Source organism: Protopterus annectens, chromosome 4.part0 (genome assembly GCF_019279795.1).
Source record: "Protopterus annectens isolate FY-2018-M chromosome 4.part0, PAN1.0, whole genome shotgun sequence".
In the NCBI taxonomy this organism is placed as follows: domain Eukaryota; kingdom Metazoa; phylum Chordata; order Ceratodontiformes; family Protopteridae; genus Protopterus; species Protopterus annectens.
Window position 1 is genome coordinate 645,131,977 of NC_056733.1, and position 25,468 is coordinate 645,157,444.

The window sequence follows — 25,468 nt, forward strand, 5'->3', positions numbered from 1 at the left end:
TCTACCTGTATCCCTTAAGCTTGCCAGTAAGGAATTTAGATGTTGCACTGGCCTGTATGACCTATACGCATACATGTATGTGTATGAACACACACACACACACACACACACACACACACACATATGCATGTACATATGTATGTTCATATATTTTTATGCAGCATCTATGACGATAAATGTTAAGAATTACTTGATTTGTGTAAAAAAAAATAATCCTACAAAGCCCCCAGTGAAACTGAGTTTATCTCACGGTAGCACGTTTATTCATACAGTAGGATCCAGATCCACAGGAACAGTATCCACATTCAGCCACCAGAAGGAAGTGGCCAGTGTAGGATTTGTAAACATCGGGAGCAGATTAATCAGTGGATGATCTTCATGTAATTAGTACTGGTCAGAGTAGCCAATGGATGAGCTGAATGCAATTAGTACTGATCAGATTATCCAATGGATGAGCTGCATAGTCAATAACAGCTGGATGTAGAAAGATTACAATCATGTCATGTACTCTGTCATTCCTAGCTATACTGTGACAATGCATCATTTCATCCAGAAGTCTGCTTTGTGAATCTAAACGAATCAATGAAATCTTTCCCAAGAAATAAACAGTGGCATCTTGAGAGTCTTACATAAATAGAATATGCATTAGTGTTCATGAAAATTGGATATTTTTCACCCTTATGTGGTGCTACTTTTATTGAGGTGGTACCACACAATGCTTAAAGTATCTTCCAAAGCTATAAAACAAAACAGTAACTTGTGACTTCAGACAAAAACGGACATTTATGTGAAATTTGTAAGGTACAAATGGTTTTGCTAAATCTCTGTGACTCAACTGACCTCAGATCACTAAATCAACAAAAGCTCAGTTATGATGAGGTCAAGGACATAGAATTTATGACACTAGAAAATCAACATTTTTACATAGGACAAGCCTCTCTGAGCCCTTCATATGAGAGGCTTTGCACTACCCCCTTACTTTTGTATTCTCACTCCAAGTTTGCCTCAACTATGAGAAAAAGAGGTCTTTGACAAGCTTTGTAAAACCTGCATCTTCAGGAGGAGGCTATGAGACAAGATTACTCAATACATTTGCATATGAACATTAAGATCTCGCTCATATGTGCAGACAGTGTCACAACTGACTGATAACTCAAGCTGCGATGTTTGAGTGACTGTGCCATGAGCTCTCTTGCTCTGAGTAACTGATGGTACGTTAATATAAACAGGGAGTAATGCATCTTCAGCCTTTCAGCAACTTAATGTCCAAAGCCTGGTCTGTAACTCTGAATCTGTGTTCTGATATGTGAAGCAGAATTTGAAGGAGCATTTGCTGCTCTGCTTCTGCAGTTTATACACAAATGTATGTTTTCGACTCCAGGGAAACGATGTTAACTTTAGAACTGCTTATATGTACATTATCTGTTGGCTACTCTGCCTACAACAATCATAAAGTGTGACAGTAGTTGAGATATATATGTGTGTGTGTGTGTATGTGTATATGTGTGTGTATATATATATATATATATATATATATATATATATATATATATATATATATATATATATATTTATATATATATATATATATATTTATATATATATATATATATATATTAGTAATGCATATTGACTTTCTCATTTGTCCTGATCAACATGTGGTATTTCTTCATTTACCTACAGATTTTAACATTGTTCATGCACGGTGCAGAGAGGTAATTTGCATTAGAGTGTGTATCTTCTAAGACATGATATGACATCTACTCACAGCAAGTCTGCTAGTGAGGCTAGAAAGAGAATGCAAAGGTATGACTTGTACTCTGCTGCACACCGATAACTCTACATTGCAAACATGCCTTTGTTCAAATTCTGGATACTACTATTGCCTGTGAGCCAGATGGCTATCCACTGGGTGACATATAGGTTTGTACCTAATCTCTTGAGTTTGTCAACAATGCCTGAGTGAGGTGTTGTGTCAAATGCCTTAGCTATGTCAAGGTACTACTAATTCCTGTCAATATTTTTTGGTTTCTGGGTAGCATTTGTTAAACTGATGACCCATGAGAGTTAGAAGATGAAACAGAAACATACTTATCTATGTCACGATGTAATTGTACACTGTGGAGACAGAAACATCTTGGCAGCTTAATTTGATACATTTCCTGAAGTAATTAGTAGCCTCAGCATATGACATCAGTTCACTGATAAATCTTGCTCATTCTCTGCAGTTTGGTAATACACATACACATACACATCTAGGTTGATATACAGTACTTTTACAAGTATAAAAAAGATTTAAACAATTATTTAGAGTATTAAAGAAGTTGCTTCTTTTAGTCCAAAGAGGCATTTCCTTCCCATGGTATCTAACATAAAGCTGTCACAAACTGCAGTGAAAGTCATAATCCTAGATGGATACATGTTCTCCCTTGGCAGTTAAAATTGTGAGGTTCCCTCTTGCTTCCTGATCAGCTTCAATGGCTTCAAATAGAGATTTGAAATTTCCAGCTCCAAAACCCTATTACAAACAAAAAAAGAATCAGCTTTAAAATAATATTTGTTATACTTCAGATTTTAATGCTTTGCATATGTGCATTCAAGAGCCTATAAAACTACTGAGCAGAATAAAATATTTTTGACACAGTTCAGATTTCTAAGCAATATTGATGGTTTTAGTCCTCGGTTTTCAAGACAAGCATTAAGCATATACATAAAGGAAGAAACATTTTTAAAATCACTGCTATTAGGAATTTTGTTCTTAGCTATTTTATAGGAGACAGCCTAGCGTGCGATTGTGTGTGTGTGTGTGTTTGTGTGTGTGTGTGCGCGCAGGGAGGATGGAAGTGCCCATTCTGGGTGGGGGTGCTCACTCGGGTCATACTGACGAGATTGGATTTCCCTCCAGGAGAGTGGAGAAGCAGCCACACAGTGCTAGTTGGGAGTGGGCAGGTCGTCCAGCCAGTGTCAGCGCATTACAGAAGGGAGGAGTGATCCAATGCTGATGCCCACTGCATGTAACACCTCAGGGTGTTACTGGGCAGGCGCAGGGTGGGGAGTAATATATAAAACACTTCCTTGGCAGCAGTATGTCACTGCCCTAGGATGCATCGATCTCCTCGATGAAAATGAATGTTATTTCAGCAAGTCTGGAGTGAGAGGGCGCAGTAGATCCAGTGAACAAGGAAATGCATCAGGAGCAGCTGAAGGTCAGCTTAGTGGGAGCAAACATAGATCAAAAATAATAATTTTACACTGCAGTTTTTATATTTTAATGTCATGATATGTGACAGCTTCAATTACACATAAAATGCATACTTTGAAATCAAATAATGGTGTCTGATTAGTTCTGCCAAATACTAATGGTTTAACCTTTGATATACACTTGCTTAGAAGATGTGCTTAGGTTAAGACAGACTGTGTGAACAGCAGGACCGCTGTTAACAGCCTGTGTGACCTTCTGTAAGAAGGGAACTAGATTTAATAGGCGCGATCTTTGTTTGATGAAGCTGACCTGTTGAAACTTCATTAGATCAGTTTTGATATGATCCATAGGTTTGCAGATCAAATTCATATGTCTGATGGGTTTGTAATTGCTGGGGTCCATGGTAAGGCCACCCTTGTGAAAGGACATCATCACTGCAGTATGCCATGATTCGGTCGGTAAGAAAATGTTTGGTGCCATTTATTAAGTATCCAGGTATGGTGTCAGGTCCCATGGAGGGAATATTTCTGGACTTTGATAGCACCTTCACAACTTGTTTCTTGATGATAGAAAGAAGTGTAAGGGAGTCTGGGATATTTGGAGTTAGGATAAATGTTTCTAGGGTGAAGTTTCCACTAAATTTGTTTGCTAGTATATTGACAATGTCTGTTGGGTTAGTGTAGGTGGTTCTATTTAGGATGAGTTCTGAAAACTGTTGGGTAGTATTTTGTAGTTTCCTAGCATAACTAAAGAAGGACTTCCAGTTATCCTTAGCTTCAGAATGTAGCCTATGTTCATGATTTGTTTTATTAATCCTGATTGTATTTTTTCAGTTCCTTGTTAATATTTGCGTGCTATGTTTTTATGAGGAATTTTAGATCTGCTGCATAATTTACAGAGCATTTTTCTCTTGTTGAAAAGTTTATCTGTGTTGGTGGACCAGCAAAGTGTTTTGTTTTTGAATTTGCAATGCATTTTTGCTCTGGTTGGGACTGCTAATGCTATACATTTGTCTAAGTGGAGTAGAGAACTTCTTTGTGAAGCTGACTGCTGTCTCAGTGTCTAGGCTGGGGCTGTCATACGTGACGTTTGAGATTTCATCACATAATTGACTGAAGTTTGCTCATCTGAAGTCCATAAATTCAGAGATGGCTTCAAGGGCTTTGAAGATTTTGAAGGCAAATGTCACAAGATTATGGTCTAGCTTAATTAGGGAAGGAGAGACCAGAGGAGGCATACATGTAGAGGCAATATTTGTAAGCACCAGATCCAGCATATTATGCATTCTGGTGAGTTTATTGAATATATGCTCTAGGGAATGTTTGTTAATTACATCCATGAATTCTTGACATAGCTTATGTTGGAGGTATATGTTCTCCAGTTAATTGCAGAACAGTTAGTCTCCCATAGTTGCTAATAATGAGTTCTTCAGTTACTTCCTGGACTACAACATAATTGTCTGAGGATATGTAGGATGTCCTATGGCAGGCTATGAGATGGTAGATTGCCTTATTTATGGTTACTAGAGTTTTATGAGTTCTCTTTGTGGGTCTGTGGGAATCTGTCTGGAGATGATATGATCCTTGACAAATATGGAGAGGCCACCTCAGTTGACATCAGGCCTGAAGGCATGGTAGGTGGAAAACCCAAGTATGAAGGAAGTGTTTTCTTTACATTTAAACCATACCTGAGAAGTTACCCAAAAATGGTTATTTTCCAGATGCAAGAGAGCCTGAAGATCAGGTAGTTTGTTGTTGAGAAGAGCCGCCTTAATGTGATTCAAATTGAGATTTCATGAGTTTGCTATGTTGAAATTTCCATTTAACTGGACTCTTCCTTAAAAAAGACAACATGGGAGCTGCAAAGGCTTTAACCAATGTGCTGAGGCCTTTGAACAAGAGTCAAAGACCATCCCTTACAAAATAAGTTGGGTCATCACTCATCTCATCCCATGCTGACTCATACTGGATACCCCTTAGAATGACACCAACTATTCAGTTATTGAAGCCAATCATCTTTTCTTTGTACCTAGCCATCCTTCTTGGAGAAGGAAATATTACACTTTGGACCAGAGTCTTAACTGCATTTGTCACATGAATGGAAAGTACTGACATCTCTCTCTGCATGTCCCTCAGGTTTTTGAAATGGCATTCCAAGTTGTTCACTCCCACATAGACCAACACCATGTTTTAGCCATATTTGCCCTGGGAAATGGTCTTTAAGCCCCTTGTAACAGCAGAGCTCCTGGCACCAAAAGGCAAGTCATTCTAACTCTATCCTTGTGAGTGGAGAATTTGTGCCTAACAACTGAGTCACCACTCACTAAGACATTTTTGTTAAAGTGTTTATGAGTACACCATGGGGAACAACCTGATTCTTGGTGACGTAATGCTCTAGTTGCTCATGAAAGAGAAGAGTTGGAGAATTTCCACTGAGACCCATTCGTACTAGTTCTAGGAGACTTTGGAAGAGTTTTTAATGGCCTCAATGTATGACATTTTAATGTGATTTTATTGAGAGTGCAGTGGTGGTGAGGATGAATGTGTGAGTGTATGATGTTCACTGGGCATGTTTTTAGGTGAGAGGGATGCCTTTGTGTTAAGCAAGAGGTCGTTATCAATGAACACAATGCAGTTCCTACACTGTCTAAGGTCATCAAGTGCTAAGAGGCTGGCAACAGAAGGGAAACACGTTGTCTGAGCTTCCATAATGTCCAGTGCATCAAATAATAAACACAAAATGCATGGGTAAGAGAAATGTGACTGAGTAGCTTTGTTTAATTTAAATTTTGGAGAAGTGGAGGGGCTAAACTGTTTGTAGAGACTAAGCAGGTTAATTCTGTTTTGTGGAATAATGCACAGGATAAAGTACTTGTAGGGACTAGGCATGTTAAATTCTAGTTTGTGGAATAATGCACAAGATAAAGTATTTGAAGGGGTAAGCGGGTTGTAGGAGTATATATTAGAATGTGTATTTGTATTTAGTAAGTGAAAAAAGAGAGCAGCTGAGTGGGCTTGAGGGCTGGCAACTATAGCAGATCAGTTAAATAAAAGCAGCTACTCAGGTTCCAGTGCTGCTCTATATAAATGACAAGTCCTTACTGGCAGACAGAGCTGTCCTGTGGTTCTACCAACAGTGGGGTGCAGTTAGTCTCTAGTTGCGGAGTAGTAGGTGAAAGTGTTGAATATCAACAAAAAATGCAGCTTGGGCAAAACCAGCCCATGCATGCTTAGGATAAACTTAAGACATTTTTAGTGAATAGTGTAATATCAATATAACAGCAGATGTTACACCAGGAACATTTTCTGTCATTAAAATGTATGCAGTATCATCACTTGTGAGTCCTACGGACGGCATACTGAAATATTTTGGTGAAGTAATTGTATGTTTTTCATTGGTAATTTTACTTTGTCAGTTTCTGTAAGTTGGACTAAGCCAGGAGGTATATAGTGTGGTGCCCAGTATGGTGGCTGAACTTTCTGGGTTCCATAAATGTTAAAAAAAGAACATCATTTGCTTCACTGTCTTGCTAAATCAGGTATGTTTATGTTTAAGTATTGACCGTATACACTTATGGTTACAAATATTTGTACTTAAAATTTGCTTTTCCTTGACATGGACTACATTTTACTTCAGAGTCATTAAAATAAGAATAATAGTATGTTATTACTGTTTTAAAATATGTTATGTCCTAATTTTCCTGCCACAACTTGAAACTGTCTTTGAACATAGGTGCCTCTCATGGATACAGATTCTCACTTAAAATACGATATAAATTCAAAAAAAGGTTCTGCTAGCCTTTTAGGGGCCTATTTTGAAATGTTTTTACCAGTGCCAGAGAGAGCTGTGGCCAGTGAAAGCCTTCTGTTGAAATGAGCATGATCTTTAGATTTATCATAAAATCAATGCCTCCATCACATCCTTATTTGCTAGACCTCTCCCCTTGTTACGGAATGGCTTCTCTCTCTCCTTAAATACCCATTTAATGTCAACTTTATTTTTGTCATTGAAGTCTGAAATTTACCATGAATTCTTATTTAGATAACTAGGCTACAGCTGGAAGTAGCACATGATATCAGTTTAAAGCATCTCCTATTTTGGAATGCATGCAAATAACAGGAATGTATGCTTCATGTACACCGACTATTACAATATATCATTTTTTTTTCCTTTTATTCAAAAGACTACTTGGGATTTTCCTGTTTCTTTACTGGTTTTATTTTGCTCAAATTTATATTTATTTACACTTAGTAGTCATAATACCCTCATTACTGAAAGTTTTCAGTTTCCTTGTCTTCACATGTTAGTGATATGGTAAACTGGGCTAACTGTGGTTAGCTATTTTTTTCTATTTTAGTTTAGTTTCAATAGACGTTTTCACAGTTTTCGTATCAGCATGTTTTCAACCAGGCTACATGTGTAACATTAAGCCTATACAAAACCTGCTCTGCTTTCTACATTAGAACTAAAAGTCAGAAGCCAATCACTGAAGAGCAGAGCAACAAGTGAGGAGCCAAGTGCTGGACAGTGTGAGCCTTAAGCATGGCATATTGGTATCATGCACTGGAATGTGGTTGCATATCAGGTTAACTGTGCACTTCATTGAAACATGGGGATTCACGGGATTCATACACATATACTGAACATACCCTCATATGAATATGTACCACACAGACTACTATGATATTTAATGCAGATTTAGCAGAAGTGCTGCCATTTTAAACACCAAAAATAGGTGCAAAAGAAGCACCAATGTAGCAGTTTGAAACAAACTTCTGGCAACAGAGAAGCATAGTTTGAAGAAGGCCCAGCCCTGAGGAGGTACACAGTGCTGTGGCAAGATGTATTTCTCAGGTGTGTTGTGTATCGCAGCCCCTGCCTTGGAACAGAGTACAGCTACATGTACTATCTGTACTATAGTTATCTGCAGTGTGTACCTGTATATGTAGCTATATATGTGCACTGTAACTGTGGAAAGGCTGCCCAGTATATCAGGACTGCCTGTCCTTATACTATCCTGTATGCCCTGTGGAGACATACTGTGTGTATATGCTGTGGGGCACCTGTAGTGGGTCTCCTCATGTGTAACATGCACATCATAGCCTTGTTGCCCACTGTCACCTGTGACCCCTAGTGAGCAATATCTGTGCTGTTTTTGAAGACTGCCCTTTACCTACATTTCTCTGTGTGGCAGCTACTTCAGCTGTATACATACATGTTTGTCCCTACCACTGGTCTAGAGTATTGCTGGAAAACCCCATTGTATGTAACATACTATCTGTGTTCCTGTACTTGCCCAAACCGGAATTATTGTGTATACCTGTGACAACACACTAATGTACTTCGTGACTTTACCATGTGCAACCCAGCATAGGATTTAATTAGGGCTACATACATCCATGTTTCTTCAGTGTGACAGTCCACTGTTACTGTCTGCTCTTTGGACCCTTAGAGCTGGATTAGATTAGACAGCTTCACCTGTGCTGCCCTTTACTATGCCCATCATTGCCTTGGGGGTGGGTTACTGCTCACTGTCTATTACCCTTCCTTTCATTGCTGGATGATGTTAATAGTTGGCTGTTTCATGGACAGGTTTAACAGGTCTGGAGGTTCCTGGGACAGATGGCTGGTTTGCATGTTTTCTATTAATAGTATTATGTAGCAAGCAGCACGCTACAAGCACCATTCAGGCTGTGACAGGGGTATACTACAGTTCCTCTATATCCAGACAGTTGAACTGGACCTTTGGCAAACTGAAAACATGCTCTGTGTTATACAGTACAAGGCTGCTTGAAGTAAGGCTATGTACATATTTATAGGACTTTTAGAACAGTGGTTGTTGGAGGTCAGCAGAGGAGGTGCAGCAAGCTAAAAGCTAGAGAGGATTGAATAAATTGCCCATAGTGAGAGAGGCGTAATGAGGTAATTGTATGTAAAAAATGGAGCAGGCACTGAGTATAATATTCTTGTGATACGGTTTATATTGTTGAATTTGCATTTCCTTCATCCATGCAGAAAGTCTTTTTAAGAGAGGTCTGCATTTGTTGTAGTCTGTGAGGTCAGTCAATTCTGATGGGAGTGCTTGATATAGTTTGAAGGTGAGTACAGAGAAGCTGTTGTCTGTGCAGCTGAGTTTGGTTTTGAGGGTTTGAAGGCTAGGTCCTGAACTGGACTGGCTATATAGGTTATAGCAAGTGGCATTAGCAGGTAGTCTCATAATTAGTGAGCAGGGGGTGTCCTGATATAGAAGCTTAAAAATTAGTGAGCCTAAGAGCAGGTTAGCTCTTTGCTTGACTGGGAGCCATTTGGCTTTCTCAATAGATGGGCAGTGGTGTTCCATGATGTGGGGAGCTGGCAACAAACTGAAAATTGTATTACTTATAATTTGTAGGGTTACTCTAATAATGCATGAGGTGTTAGCAAATATAGGAAGACCATATTCTAGTTTTGTAAATAGTATACCCTAGCCAATTGCTGTTATAGCTGGCACAGAAAGGAAGCAAGACAGCTGCTGTGTCCCAACAAGTAGGGAAATTATTTTCAGATGGATTTTGTCAGTGTGAGTTTGGAAGTTTAGATTTTGATCTAGCCATATGCCAAAGTAGAAACAGAAATCCAGAAAGCTTGAATTAGGTCTGGTATCCCACCTATAACCCAGAGGGTGACAGGACGAACAAGAAACAGAGTTTAAAACAAGAACACTCATGTATCTAACTACTTAACTGAATAAACTACTTCAAACTTCAACAAGGTGTCTTTATTTCTCCCAAAAGGAGGATGAGAAAGAAAGAGAGTCTCCATGATCTGCTAACTAAAGTAATTTTATCTGGACTAATCTCTTGTACTCATATTCCAAGTAGTGGAAGTGGTGGTGTTTTCTATGCTGTGGTTGTTTTGGTCTTTGATTCTGAGATTTCTAGGGCATTTAAAGCATGTTTATGTGGGTACTAAAGAATGTTGTTTTGGTTTTGCTTGGGTTTAGAATATGCTTTGGGTGGAAAGTCAGATGTCAGGAGTTAGAAGGTCTTATTGGAGTTGATATATGGATTAGAGACTTGGGATAGAACTGTAAAATACCACATCAGCGTTTAGTAGAAGTTGTAGATGTGGTAGGTTGAATAAGAGTTTATTGATGAAAATGCAAAACAGCAGGGGGGGCAGGAATGAATCTTTGTGGTGCACCAGTGGGGGTGGATGTACTTAGGGTAGATAGAGGAGCTGATTTTAGCTTGGAACGATTTGTTTATGGAGTGGTCTTTAAACCAGTGGTCTGATTGCTGATTCTTATGCCAATAAGGTGAAAAAGCAGGATATAATGATCAACCATGTCAAAGGTTTGGGAAAGATGAGTGATGAGAGCCTCATTTAGGTTACCTTTTTCAATATTGGATAGAAAGCCACCAGTCAGGGTCCAGAGGGCAGTCAATGTGCTCTTCTCTGTCCAGAATCCATGCTGTTTGTAGGTCAGGGGGTGGTATTTTTAAAGGCAGGAGGTACGTTTTTGGTATACGAGTTTCAGAAGATGGTTTACTTATAGTCTGAATACTGAGGAAACAGCATTCTAGATTGTTGGCAATATGCTGGAAGTAAGGCACAGATTGTAAATATTGTGGAGTGGGGTGGCGATGTGCTTTCTGCAGTGGTATAAAAAAACAGGGACAGAGTTTGTCATTGCCTATGGGAGATTCATGTGTACCATCTGTAGCACACAGTACTTCAGGGAAATTGGCAATGTCATAGAAGCCATGTATGGTGGCGATTCTTTCCTTTAGAATGCTGGGGAAACAGACAAGCTTATCCACATGTGGAAGTAACGTACATGTTGAGACATGTATTGAGTATCCTGCAAGCTGATGTCTGTGGTATACCTAATACATTTGTCTCTGGAAGGTCTCCATAGCTAAGACAGTTCTAGCTGGCCTAGAAAGGAAGCAAGACAGTAAGTGCTATACATGTGCTAGTGGTCACCAGTATAGGAAGGCCACACCTTCTTCCTGATCCTGTTTGTAGGTAGTCCATCTCAGCCAATACCCATATAGTAACTCATTTCATTTGAAAATGGTCTTTCAGCTGCTGGTAGTTGATATACTGTCTGTACTGTTTTTGTTGCCACTGCTTGCCCCAATGTCACATTACAGGAGGAGAGACAGTGGCATTTACAGACAACAAGTGCTTCTGCATGATCACTACTGCTGTTGCCTCTAGTATCTTTTGTTATTGTAACTTTAAAATTCCTGCATGCTTTTTGCTCTTATGCTGATGTGCAACTTACTGAGTGCCTAGTAGTACCAAAATCAATCAATCAAAACCTGCTTTCAGAGGTGCTCTTTTGCATTTCAGTATGCACTCATTATGATGCACACTTACATTTGCATGTCATAATATGGTTATTTGCACGCTGATATTGCAACACTGTTTTCCTTGCTGCTCAGTACAGATAGCTGGTAGTATGACTCACAACATCATTTCTCATGTGCAGTAGCATGATGCATACCACACTAGCTGATTAACAATACTAGCCACACAGTAAAAATATGAATGTGTAGTAAATACAGTCTGTACAGGCATATGCAGTTTTACTAAATTACAAAGTAAATATAGTCCAACTATGTAGATAACACAAGCATTGCACTAGTATTTACACATCTGTGGTGTAGTCATAATGCACTATTGTGTGCAACCTCTGTACATATGCATGCAGCCAATGTATGCCTAAAGTATTACAGTTATACATATAACATATATATGTATGACAAGTAATAAAAAAACAGAGATATGGTTATACTGTTAAGAAAAATACAGGTAAACAGATGCAACCATAAAGCAGCAATAAAAATGCAACATTATTCTTGCTCATTTATGGTCAACATGCACAGAATAGTATAAGAAAATTTATTGAATGGCTGCATGAAGAAGTTGTCTATAAGTTGAAGGAGATAAATAGTTATTCTATGTTTACAATCAGGGGCAGACTACTAGGATAAATGCTAACAGGTCCTCGGGCAGGAGATGTTACCGTACTAAGAACTATGTCTAGAGTAAGTAATGACTAAGTGAGGTCAAGATAAGAACTGCGCTACAGAGAATATCCTGTGCAACTCTGCAAGCATAATGTGAGGTGACTGTGCTGCATGGGTCTGCTACTTTAAAGAGTGTGAAAGATGGTATATCCCTTGTGTATGTAGGAAGAGCATTCTAGACCGGTGAAAGGACATTGCTGAGTTCTCTCTCCTATTTTGGAAGATGATGTTATTTCTTGATTAAGTATTGATTACTATACCAAAGATTTTCCCCTAAAGTACAAGCACACTGGACGTATGCAGATATTGATTTCCCTGCTGTTTATAAAGGTCAACTGAGAAAGCTGCATCCTATATTCTAGGAATAATTATTTTTAGTATTCTCAGAGATGTAAGGAGGCTTGCTGGTTTCATCCACATTTTGCTGTTCTTTACATGTACCAAGTCTGCTTATGTTGGCATATTTTTTTTTTCTTCCCATGGTAGTAATACTGCATTGCCCAGGACATTCTTTATATGTGGAAGGTAAGTTTTAATCTTGTAGAGAGACCCTAGTTTTATTGGGTGTCATTTATGATGGTATCACTATAATCCTGAAAGTTTGCTATCAGTAATAATGCCAAGTGCTACCAAACTACAGTTGATTCTGTAGGGCGTGAAGCTGTTACAACTGTTTTGCTAACAAGTAGGTCTTGATTTGCTTTTGCCTTATTTCCAAATACAATGATTTTGGTTTTGTTTTACCTCATGTAGGATGAGTTTACTTTGTTGAAGGCATTCATTAAGGTTGTTGAATCCAGCTTAAAGTCCATTCAAAACTGATATAAGTTTATCACATCTTTGCAGGGTAATGGTGTATGGTTGGCATACTGTAACATTTGTATGTCTTTTGCATGTTTTTTTATATGGCTGGTGAAAACAAAAAATAGCAGTGACTTCAGCATTGAGTTATTAAGTCCCAGGCAACCCTGTAAAGGATTAGCAAGCAAATGGAAGTAACTTGTTTCCCATGTGACAACTGTTGTTTTGTCTGCAAGATAGCATTTGAACCATTTTAGTACAGGATGACTACATTCTATGTGATATGATCTGTTTAGAAGGAAAGCATTATTCACAACAATGAAGGCCTCTGAGAAATCAAGAAACATGTCTACTGTCTGCTGGCCTTTGCCTTTGTATTTAAGCACATAGTCCACCAGTTTGGCTAGAGACATGTATTTAGTGTTCCCAACTCTGAAGCCATATAGATATTTATGCAGTTAGTAAGATGCAGGTATATTGTAAGATGTCCTTCTATTCTCATGTTGCAGTATTCTTCACTTTAGGGAGTTGCTGCCTGCAGCACCGGACATCAGACCAGTATACCAAAGTCTTGAAAGCAGGGGGTACTTGTGACGTTACATGTAAGAGCCATAAACTGATGCCAGCTATATCTGTGACGTCGGCACATACCCAAATCAGAACATTTCTGCCGCAGTGCATTTCAGACATCTGATCACCAGTAATCTGGCATTTGTTTGACTTCAGCCATCCGTTTTTGATGATCGCTTCAGGCTGTCCACATTCAGATAAGAACCCCTGTGGGGTTTTTTGCTTGTTTCTTTACCTGTTTCAGACATATGTCATCTAGGAAGACTTAATTCCACACAAGGACACGCACAGTCAGTGTTTATTCTGTTTAGGGGGAGGTCATGACTACAAGTCCTGTGATATTTTCCTATCTTTTGGCCACAAAACCCCGAGAAGCCATTTGTTGGCTTTAAATCTCTACTTAGAAAATCAGCGACTTTGACGCTTGGCGTCCAGGATGGAAAGTAGAGTGGGAACTTCCGATGAGCCGCCAAGGAAAAAGGCTAAAAAAGTTAGGCCTGACATCCAAGCTGTGCCTCAGGAATCCGGTGAGATCCTCAAGGTGAGTGTTAGTCCAAGGTTGCTCTGGACTTCAGATACCTCCCTGTTACTGGGAACCGAAATGGAAGCCAGTGCAGCAGGTATCCAGAGTCCATCAGCTGAGGATTTATAACCATCATCTCCTGATGGTGAGGGGAAACCATGGTTCGTGGCATCGGAGGAGCCTTCTACTGCCTTGCCATCCATGCCTACATCAGCACCCAGGCCTACTTCTGCTCCTGCCCCTTCCACCCCTTTGAAAAAAAAACAGAAGGAAAAACACAGGGCTAAAGATCCTATTCCAGCTTGGGAGACCTTCACTCAGACTTTATTCAAGGTCTTTCAGGTACTCCAGACCCAGATTCCCCAGTCAGGCCAACCACTTGTTTTACAGGTAGAATTTGAGGAAGACTATTCCTCCTGAGATGAATCCCTGATATATTGCTCCCAGATTGAATCCCCTAAGAATTTGGAAGAAGAGACCCTCACTTCTGACTCCCCTGGAGAAGATTTCTCCTTTAGGGACACTATTTCCCTACTTAGACAGCACTTTAAGTGGGAGGCCTCAGATGTTTCTGAGACCAAGGAAAGATATTTTGAACTCCTGCAGATAGAGCAGCCATTGCCATCTGCATTTCCTCCATTACTCCCAGCTTTCCCGGATGCCTTCTCAGCTGATTCTCAGAGCCCAGAGTCACAGCCTCCTGCTAACAAGACAGCAGACAGATTTTACAAAGTGTCTGCAAAGGAGCAGTACCTTTTTAAGAATCCGCCAGCAGATCCTGCTGTTATTGCAGTTTCAGCTGACAAATCTTCAAGGCAACTACCTTCTTCTTCTCTTTTTCCTACTGATAAGGTTAATACATTTATGGAGAGGTTGTGGAAGAAGGTATATACATTTTCCAATTTGGCCATAACAGCAATTAATTATCAAACTCATATGGCCAAGTTTGCTCTGGATTCCCTGACCGAGGCCTCTACTCTGCTGTCTGACATACCTGATTCACCAGACAAGGCTCAGCTGCCTTCTGAACACGGTATCCCAGGTTACTAGACACTCAATCAAGTGCAGCTATGATGATGTTGAAGCCTCTTCCAGATCAGCTGCATCTAGTTCAGTGTTAAGGAGGTTCTCATGGCTGAGACTCCAATCTTTGCCCTTGGATGTCCAAACGAAATTGTTAGATGCTCCTTTGGATAAATCAGCACTCTTTGGAGCAGCAACTGCAGTGCTACTGCAGGAAAAAGGAAAAGACTTACAGAATCTGAAACATTTACTGGTGTCACCAGTTCCCAGATTCCAAAGGAAAAAAATAGCTTTGTTAAGAGGCAGTCCTCCCATTCCTCTGCCACTCATGCCAGCGGATGAAGGCAACCTAGGAAACCAGACGCTCCTAGATTTTCATCCACCTCAACACCTCAATCCTTTTTGAGGCAGCCAGACCCAGATAGAGCTCCTCTACTGTGACTCTCTTCCCTTACCCACCTCCACCCCCTCTCCCTACGCCTAACCCATCCCTACCATCCTGGCAAAAAATTACCACAGACAGGTAGGCACTCTCCATCATCAAGAGAGGCTTTCTCATGACTTGGAGGGAATCCCCACCATTCCAGGGAGTCCCACAACCTCCATCCAGTCAGTTTTCAATGTTCCTCACCATGCTGACACAACTTCTCTCTCAGGTCACTATAGAAGTAGTACCCGAAGATCAATTAACCAAATCCCATTTACTCCAGGATGTTTTTGGTTCCAACAAAGGATGGTCCATGGAGACCCATCCTCGACCTATCCTTCCTCAATCTCTTCCTCAAGATGCCAATCTTCAAAATGCTCACATTATAGCACCTTCTTCCTTTCGTTCCTCAACAAGCCTTCATGGCCTCCCTGGATCTGAAGGATGCATACCTGCGCATCCAACAGAATCCACAGGTACCACCAAGGATCGAATACCAGCAGTTTTCTTTGAGAAAACAGCTTTAATGAAAGTCAACAAAAAACACATACACTCCAGGCATTAACATCTCCTATCCAATATGTTTTCATTTGCAAGTTACTTCAAGTAACCCTGTCTCAACATCTGAACTGGGTTTGCTGGATTTTGCAAAATCTAGGGTTCACTGTAAATCACTTAAAGTTCCAAATGACCCCATCACAAGACCTTGTTTTCCTGGGGTGCAGGATAAGAACAGACAATGTCAGTCTTTGTCCCGCTCCAGAAAGTGGAAGTTCTCACCCAAATTTTCCAATCCCTCCTACCACTACCATCCATGTCAGCCAGAGAATTTCTGAGAATCCTGGGATTCATGGCGTCCTTGATCCCCATGCTCCCTCTAGCCAGGATGCACATGAGGAAGTTTCAGTGGGTACTGTCAAATTCTTGGAACCAACACGTTCATATCTTGGAAGCTAATCTTCCTCTTCTCACCTGTTTAAAAAAGGAACTCACCTGGTGAATCTCTACTATCATCCTCAATCAAGGGGTGCACTTAAAGATTCCTCCACCTAAACAACATCTTTACACAGATGCATCAGATCTAGGTTGGGGGTCTGTCCTTCACAGTACCATCATCCAGCACAAGGTGCAGGGGTAAATAAAAATAAATGGTCCATCCCAGAAAGAAGGGACCACATCAATCTAAAAGATTTAAGGGCCCATTTACTTGGCAATTCCAGCTTTTCAAGAAATTCTTCTGCCAGGCACATTGCAGGTCATCACAGACAACATGACAGTCCTGTGGTACATAAACAGGGAGGAACAAAATCTTACCCTTTTTGCAGTCTGGCAGTTCAAATCTGGTCCCGGGCAACAGCACTACAGATTTATTTACAGGCAGTCTACATCCCATCAGAAGATAACATGATGGCAGACATCCTGAGCAGGACCTTATACCCTCCCACGAATGGATGCTTCACAGGGAGGTGTTTCTGGATCTAATTCATAGGTGTGGTATTCCTCAGGCAGATCTGTTTGCCTCCTTCCAGAACAGACAGATGCCCCTCTTTTGCACAAGGCTTCACCATCCACAGTCCTGGAAGGTGGATGCCTTCTCCTTTCCATGGGAGGGAATGTTCCTTTATGCCTTCCCCCCATTTCCATTAATTCATAAAGTCCTCCTGAAAATACAGAAGGACAAAACAAAAATCTTGTTGGTAACTCCCTTCTGGCCAAGACAGCATTGGTTTCCCCTACTTTTTCATCTTGCTCAGGGCACTCACCACAGGTTACCTCACTGCTTCAACCTACTCTCACAAGACAAGGGGTCTCTTATTCATCTCAACCTGAATCTGACTGTGTGGGTGATAGAGTTCTGATCCCCTTTAGGCAGCTATATTCAGAGGACATGCTCAATGTTCTGCAGGAGGCCAGAAAACCAAGTACTAGGAGAAACTATTTATTTAAATGGAAAATATTCTCCATTTGGTGCTGTAAGAGTAAACAGGACCCATCTCAAGCTTCTGTTTCACTGGTCCTTTCCTACCTATGTGAATTGCTGCAGTCAGGGTTGACCTATTCTTCAGTAAAAATGCATCTCTCTGCCATTTCTCCTTACCTTCCCCGACTCCACATCTGGAATCCAGGTTAGATGCCAAGCTGTTTTTGAAAGGGGTCCTTCATATCGGGCCTCCTCTTAAGCCCATTCCCTCACCTTGGGACCTTAACTTTGTGCTGTAAAAATGTATACTAGCTCCCTTTGAGCCAGCTCATTCTTCCACTCTCAAGTTTTGTACTTGGAAAACAGTCCTGTTAGTGGCTCTCACTTCTACCAGCAGGGTATCCAAGTTACAAGCCCTAATGGCTTCACCTCCCTATCTTGTCTTCCATAAAGATGGGGTTTCCCTAAGGACTAACCCTTCCTTCATGCCAAAAGTAGTTTGAGATCGCCCTAAATCAGACCATTAACTTGCCTGTCTTCTACTCTCAGCCACATAACTCCACAGAAAGGACCTTGCATTCCTTGGATGTTCATAGGCAACTGAGGTTCTACTTAGACAAGACCAAATCCCTCAAGCAGTCTGATCAACTTTTTGTCTCCTTTCATCCCAGGGCCCTAGGAAAGGCCATGTCTAAACAGACAATTGCCTCTTGGATTTATAAGGTTGTTGCCTTTTGCTATTCCTTTCATGGAAAACAGTTGAATTCATCTGGCATTGATTACTCTTCTCTTCTGGAGGCAGCAACTTGGTCCTCGGTACATACCTTCACCAAGCATTACAAGTTGGAGTCCATCTCCAGGGCTAGAACAGGGTTTGCTAAGTCTATTCTGCAGGATCTCATAGACTCTGCTCCATCACCTGCCACCACAGCACTACCTAGAGAGTTTTTGTAATCTCCCTAAAGTGAAGAATACTGCAACATGAGAATAGAAGGATATACAATAGTTGTGTAAGAACTTACCATAACCACACATGTCCTTCTCTTCCATGTCGCAGTATTCAATCCCACCCACCTACTCCCCTTCTCTTTGACCATATTATAAACTGGGTCCTTCCCCTGACTACTGACCTTGTGTCTGGGAAGGGTTTTATACTACCTTTTACTACTCCTATTCCTGGGGGCTCTCTTTATGCGGCAGCCAGTTCTGGTTTGGGTACGGGCAGACGTCACAGATATAGCCGGCATCAGTTTATGGCTCTTACATGCAATGTCGCACGTACCCCTGCTTTCAAGACTTTGGTATACTAGCCAGATGTCCTGTGCTGCAGGCAGCAACTCCTTAATGTGAAGAATACTGCAACATGAAAGAGGACGACATCTATGTTTATGGTAAGTTTTTACACAACTATTCTTTCTAGTACCTTAGAAACAGGACGTAAAATGTTTGTGTCTATGCATTTTGATTTATATATTTCTCTACTTTTAAACCATAGTATTAGTTTGATTTATTTATTCAGATGTAGAGCACAGTATTATTCATAGGTTGCTGTTAATAAGATGGTTACTGGGCTTGCAGTACATGGTGTCGACTTCCTTATAAGTGTTGGATGCAGGGTGCCCATAGACCCTGAGCCACAGTATCAAATCTTGAAAGTAATTTCTTAACTGTTTTGGTTGCAGTTCGTACCACATTGAATTCTGGGTAGGATTGTGTAGTTGTATTTATGGGAAATAGTTGTATTCCACATTGATTACTTAAAAAAACTGGATAAATGAAAAAAAAATAATAATTGACAAATTTCTTGCCATTATTGTGATGAGCTCAGACTAAGTGGGTGTTTCTTACTATTATGGTATTCATAAATTTTGCATCATACCTTTCAAATGTCCAGATTTTCACTGAATGCCCAGAATTTTAACTCATATTTTTGATCTGTTCCTTATAAAATTTGTGGTTTTCTGAAAAATTACTGAGGATTGAAGTCACTAAATAATAACTTATATTTGAGTTTCAGACTTCATAGCTTTCAGAAAATGCATGGAAACACAGATCTTGTTATTTTAGTAACTTTCTAAGTTTATAAGAGCAATATTTAAAATTTGTCCCTATTTGTGGGCCTTTGCCCCCCATTAATTTAGGCTTTGTCCAGATTTCTTGTGCAAAGAGGTATGTTTTGCATGTAATTGTGTATAGCTGATACTCAATAAAATAATTTCACAGCCTTATACAATTCATAAAAGTCCCCTTGCACCAGAGCATGTGCGCACACACAACTATGTACCTGAAGTCATCTATGTATGAAGTTGGTATACAAATCAAGGCTCATTTTGGGATCTGTGTTTCACAGAGGAGTGAGCCATCGAGTATAGAAAGTAGGGGAGGCTGAAAATCTGTGATGAGACAAGTGTGAACATGCTGCAACAAAATCAGATGAGATGTCCCGAATCTCCCTGGTTAACTGACATTGTCCTTAGTAAAACATTAGTGAGCAACAACAGCTGCATAAAACATGGTCTGATAATATAAATCCCCATAAATTAAGATATATATATATATATATATATATCTTAATTTATGGGGATTTATAATAAATTATTTATTTATATAAATAAATTATATATATATAGGGGCTCTCCATAAGCCAGCCAATGATGGACTGTAACACAGCACTGCAACCACAGTGCATAGTAGGCTGCACACACTGATGCAACAAAACTCCCTACCACAACAGATGTTCTCATTTCAATAAAATGTACATTAATCCTGCTATGCGTACATTGCAAATAATGGCATAAGATATCAGACACAGTCACTATGGCACGTGTTTGTACCAGTTTGTGTTGCTGGCAGACACTGTGAATATAATCAAGCTGCAGGGGGTTGATTATAACTGAACAGTGAGGGAAAAAGGGCTGCGGGAATTGACGCAAACAACAGTGCACTAACGGGTGTGGAACATTCTGTCAAGGAGAATTCACAAGGCAAAACTCCGAACACACTAAAGATGGCACAACATCTGGGCAGATGGCATTCTTTCCATTGCTACCACTGGTTATACTGTACAAGGTTGGAGTGTCTTTCCCATTGGATGGCTGTCCTCACTCTGACAGTCCTCTGTAATTGTGCAAGTTATCTGTGTGTGCATCTTCAAACATTAATGTGAATTACCTTTATGAACCACATTCATTTCAAATATGTATACACAGGAATCACCACACCATGCACGTACACCATGGCATATCTTGCTATGCATCTCCCTAGATTGTTATTAACTTGCATGTTTGGTGAGTGTATTCCAAAATCCTGTTAAGCTTAAAATATTTTTGTTTGTTGTTTTGTTTGCTTGTTTGTTAGATTACCTGTTGGCATCTATTTCTCTGAGATTTGTATTTATTCAATGAGTTGCGATCACCTTTCTTACATTCTTTCCTGGCAGCATCCCTTGGTACCATGGTCTCCCAGACAGTTTTGTTTATTTGTGGAAAATATTTACTCTGTACTCTGATTAGCCTTACAGGTACACATCTGTTTAGTATGTCCTGGAGTACTACATTCAATCTTCGAAGAGATAAGTCCAAGTCTGGTATTTAATAAAGAACATTCTGGTTAATCAAGTTAATTGCTGATCTTACAGCATCTAGTGGCAACTGTTTCAGGTCTTTGGTGATGAATGAAGACAGAGTTGTAATCTCTTGAATGATCTCCCAGTATATACCAGTGGCTATGAAGTGCTTCGGGAGTTTAAAAACTATCTAAAATAGAATGTTACTGTTACTAGTTTCTATCAGTGGTCATGAAGTGCTTGGGGATTTTAATAAGTACATAATATAGAATATTACTATAACTGTTTTTCATAACAGTCTCAGTAGGTTCATTTATTAGCTCTGAAAATCCTAAGGCTTGATATTCAATGATTGCTTTTCTTGGCACATTCATTTTGTCAAGGCAGAGTATGTTGAAGTCTCCTAGTACTAATCTAATTTCAACAGTGATCATTTTTGTTGTGGTGTTTGTTAATAAAATGTTGGTGTTGTCATGTGTAATGTACATACATCCAGTATGTAACTGGTGCCATCCACTACAGCCTGTTGCCATAGGTCAGGGATATGTTCACATGCTAAAACTTTGCTTAACATGACTGATAGGGTTTTAATTAGATTTTCATTGATTTCACGTAAGAAGCTGCAAGATATGACATTGGGTCTCGTGGAAGTCAAGGTTCTGATTTTAGCTGAGGTAGCAATTATTCTGTCTGTAGTTATTTAAGGTATATTTCCCATTGTCTTTATAACATTATGATGTGTTTCTTTGCGTATAGTGAAGTTTACACAAAATGTTTCTGCATGTGTACTCATTATACCCTGTAGACAGGTGATCATTCCATTGCTTATTGATTCTTTCACACTTTTCCCTTTCATTTATCTGATGTAATTGAGCAGTGCCTTGTTATTGCTGTTATTGTTTGCAGCTTTTAAAATCAAACTCCATTCTTACTTACGTCAGCAAGAATAGTCTAGGCTTATTTTTATGACTAGGATAATTTTTGAAGGTAAGTAGTATGTCTTTTTTCTGATATATATATATATATATATATATATATATATATATATATTTATATATATATATATATATATATATATGTATATATATATATATATATATATATATATATATATATATATATCTCATTAATTTTGTGATTCCACATTTTTAATTTATTTATTGTATTTGTTTACTATTTGGTAACAGTGTAGATAGACTGGTACAAAGACCCCATTTAGGCATGACCCATGCACAGAGGCAGTAAACAGTGCAAGTAAACTGAAGTTATTAACTTCAGATATGATAGAGTGATAGGTTTACATAGCTGCAAAAATTCAGAAAGTTCAAATACAGTTATTAAACAGTTTTCATAAAGCAGAATGTTATACAGTTCTTACACATTTCCTACCTCTGCTTCATTCTTTCTGGTTTACCTAGTGTCCCAGTCTATCACTACATCTATCAGCTTCTCCTAAAACCCTGCACTATCTCCATTCTAAAGCAGGGGCCAGTGTGGAAACTAAGGGTGCTCTGGGGTGGGGAAGGGTTCATGCCATTGACTGTTTCCACAGGGGAATTTTTTTCAGTGATAACATACCCCTTGACTCTTCCTCCTGCATTCACTTGTTACATGCGAGGACTATACCCCTCTATGGACCATGCTTCTCTGCTGGAAATGCCTGGACAAACACCCTCACATCCACAATGGGCATACTAATCCCTCCCTGCCAACACCTCAGTCACCCAAGCCTGGGTCACCTGGACCAGAATTAGGGCTTTATTCCTTTATGTCATGATACTGGATTCCCAGTTAGTTTTTATAAGTACATTATTTATTGGATCCTATTTTCCACTGGTAGAGTATAGGTATAGGAAGGATAATACAGTTCAGTAGATGGGAGTTTGTTGTTTTCAGTTTGAGCTGACATTAGGATTGTTTGTTTTTCATGGGTACTTGGCAGTTGACTGGGATAAAGTTCTGTAAAACACCTTTATTGAATTATCTTTTGTCGCACAGGGAAATTTACATTTATATAAAAGTAATCAAACTGTATTAACAATTTCACGTTTACAAACATACTTCATATATATTGCTATATATCATATAATCTAAGCAACATTACATAAATTATTCAATTCCTGTTTTTTTTAAGCAAGAAACACTTTTGTTAAACAATCACTTATGCCACAGCCAGTCATACATTTATATAAATGAAAGCAGTAACACAGACAGAATCCTAGTCACAAACATTTTACATCACAAACCATACCGAAACACTCCCAGTTGCAAACATTGTACACACCACTTATAATCTACCCAATCATTTTTAGTCAAACATTACATAGCTCATTTAAGTCCTACCTTCTTTTAACCTCATTCCTCCCTTGTATGTATTGTTCCTACAATTCCCATTTTTTCCTATGTAGTTTGCTCCTATCCTTTTCTAAAGATCTCAATTCCAGTTGTTTTCTCTCTGTTACTATATTCACTACTTCTAGTATAGTTGGTTTAGATTTTGATTTCCATTTTCTAGAATTTTGGCAGCCACCATAATTAGACACAGCAAGGCCTTACCATGTCTGGGCAATTCCGACTCTGTATCATAGCTCAGAAAAATCCTCTCACTTGTCACGCCAATCCACCCACCCAGCATCTCTGACAGTGCATCCTGCAGGGAATCCATAAAGTCTGCCAACTCATAGCTCTCCCAGAAAATATGTTCCCAGTTGCCTTTTTTTCCCCATCATACCTCCGACATTTTCTGTCTACCTGAGGAAAAATTCTCTGGAATCTACTTGATGAATATAAAAATACCTAAGTAAACATTCCAAGCAAAAATAGTAAATCTTCTAGACTTTGTTGCATATTTGGGAGACGTACATTTATCCTCCTATACTTTCTTTGTGAATTGCTTATTCAATCTCTCTTCCCGATCCTTTCTAACCTCCTCTGATTGATTCTTATAGTTATCATGCAATATTTTATATGCTCTACTAATTATTCCTTTTTTAATGGCAGCTTATGATGTTCTTCGTGTTTCACTGTTGCAGTCATCACATTTCAGTTATCTGCTTGCAGTAGCCCTGAGTCAGCCTGATTAACAAAGTCTTGGGTCCTGCATTGGTTGTTGCCTCTTCTTCCGTGACGTCAGGTCATCAGGGATATAAAACAAGCAGCCGACATCATTACATCAGTCTTTCTTGCCATGCGGTGCTCGAAGCAGGAGCAGTTCGCAAGTGCCGGTCGGCTGACTCCTGAAATTTCGTTTTCGAGTTTCAGAACCGAAGTCTTCAACTAAAAGCTACATACCCCATTGGGGAAACTTTTTCTTGCTCTAAACCGATGTCAGTAAAAGTAAATAATTACATTTCTTGTGGAAAGCAGCTACCTCATAAAGATTTTCATTTGTACTGTATTCCTTGCCTAGGCCCTGACCACGATGTACCTCGCTGTCGGTTTTGAGCCTTATTTAAACCTTGAACTATATGTCGTCAGTATATTTTCACTTCTAAATATTTTGGTGCTCAGTTCAATTATCCTGATATGTCTTCGGTAAGCCATCCGACTACCGACATTCCAAAAAAACACAAAGATAAAGACAGAGACAGGCCACATAGGTCCAGAGCTGCTGACAACACTTCTCCTAAGCCAGTCACCAGTTCGCTGGTACTCAGTGAGGCGCTTTCACAGTCCCTGATACCCACTACTTCAGATTCGCAGGCCTCTACTGAGACCCATTCGGAGTCCGGTATACCACGAGATGCTTCAACTGTGGAACCTGCGGATGTCTACCTTGGATGGGTCCGGAGCCGCTGTGCAGGCACTGGCTTCTGAGGGTGTATTCAGGCCTACTGACTTGCATATTAAACCAACGCCATCTTCTTCTTCAAGGCCTAAAACCCGAACCATGCCTAGAATACTGACGCCCAGACTGCATGGTCAGGCCCTTATGCCTAATAAACAAATGATAAGGATGGCTGAAGACCTTATTACTTTAATCAGGGGAAGCCAACCTTCCCTCTCTAAGAGACCTAGGACTAAGATGTTCATCGTGTTTCACTGTTGCAGTCATTACACTTGGGTTATCCTGCTGGCAGGCTACCCGCAGTCGGCCTGAATTCCAAAGTCCTGGTCTGGCGTCGGTTGCTGTCGCCTCTTCCCTGACGTCAGTGCACCAGGGGTATAAAAGATGCAGCCGACGCCATTTTCTTCAGTCTTTCTTGCCACTCGGTACCCGAAGCAAAAGAAATTCACAAGTGCTGGTCGGCCGACTCCTGAGATTTTCAAAACCGAATTTCAGATCCGAAGTTTTCATTAAAGCTAAGTACCCCGTTGGGGAAACTTTTTTCTTGCTCCAGACCGATGTCAGAAAAAGTTAACAATTGTATTTCTTGTGGGAAGCAAAAACCTCATAAGGATTTTTATTCTTACTGT

General features: G+C 39.8%; 1 protein-coding gene across 1 annotated transcript in view; it reads right to left on the bottom strand.

The window, feature by feature from the left end:
- Positions 1-1,617: 1,617 nt before the first annotated feature.
- The window catches only part of HPD (4-hydroxyphenylpyruvate dioxygenase), a 313,743-nt gene continuing 289,892 nt past the window's right edge, over positions 1,618-25,468 (bottom strand). Inside the window, exon 14 of the mRNA XM_044069652.1 lies at positions 1,618-2,518. Coding sequence (XP_043925587.1) covers positions 2,408-2,518 — 111 coding nt within the window. The 3' untranslated portion in view covers positions 1,618-2,407. The remainder of the gene's footprint in view (positions 2,519-25,468) is intronic.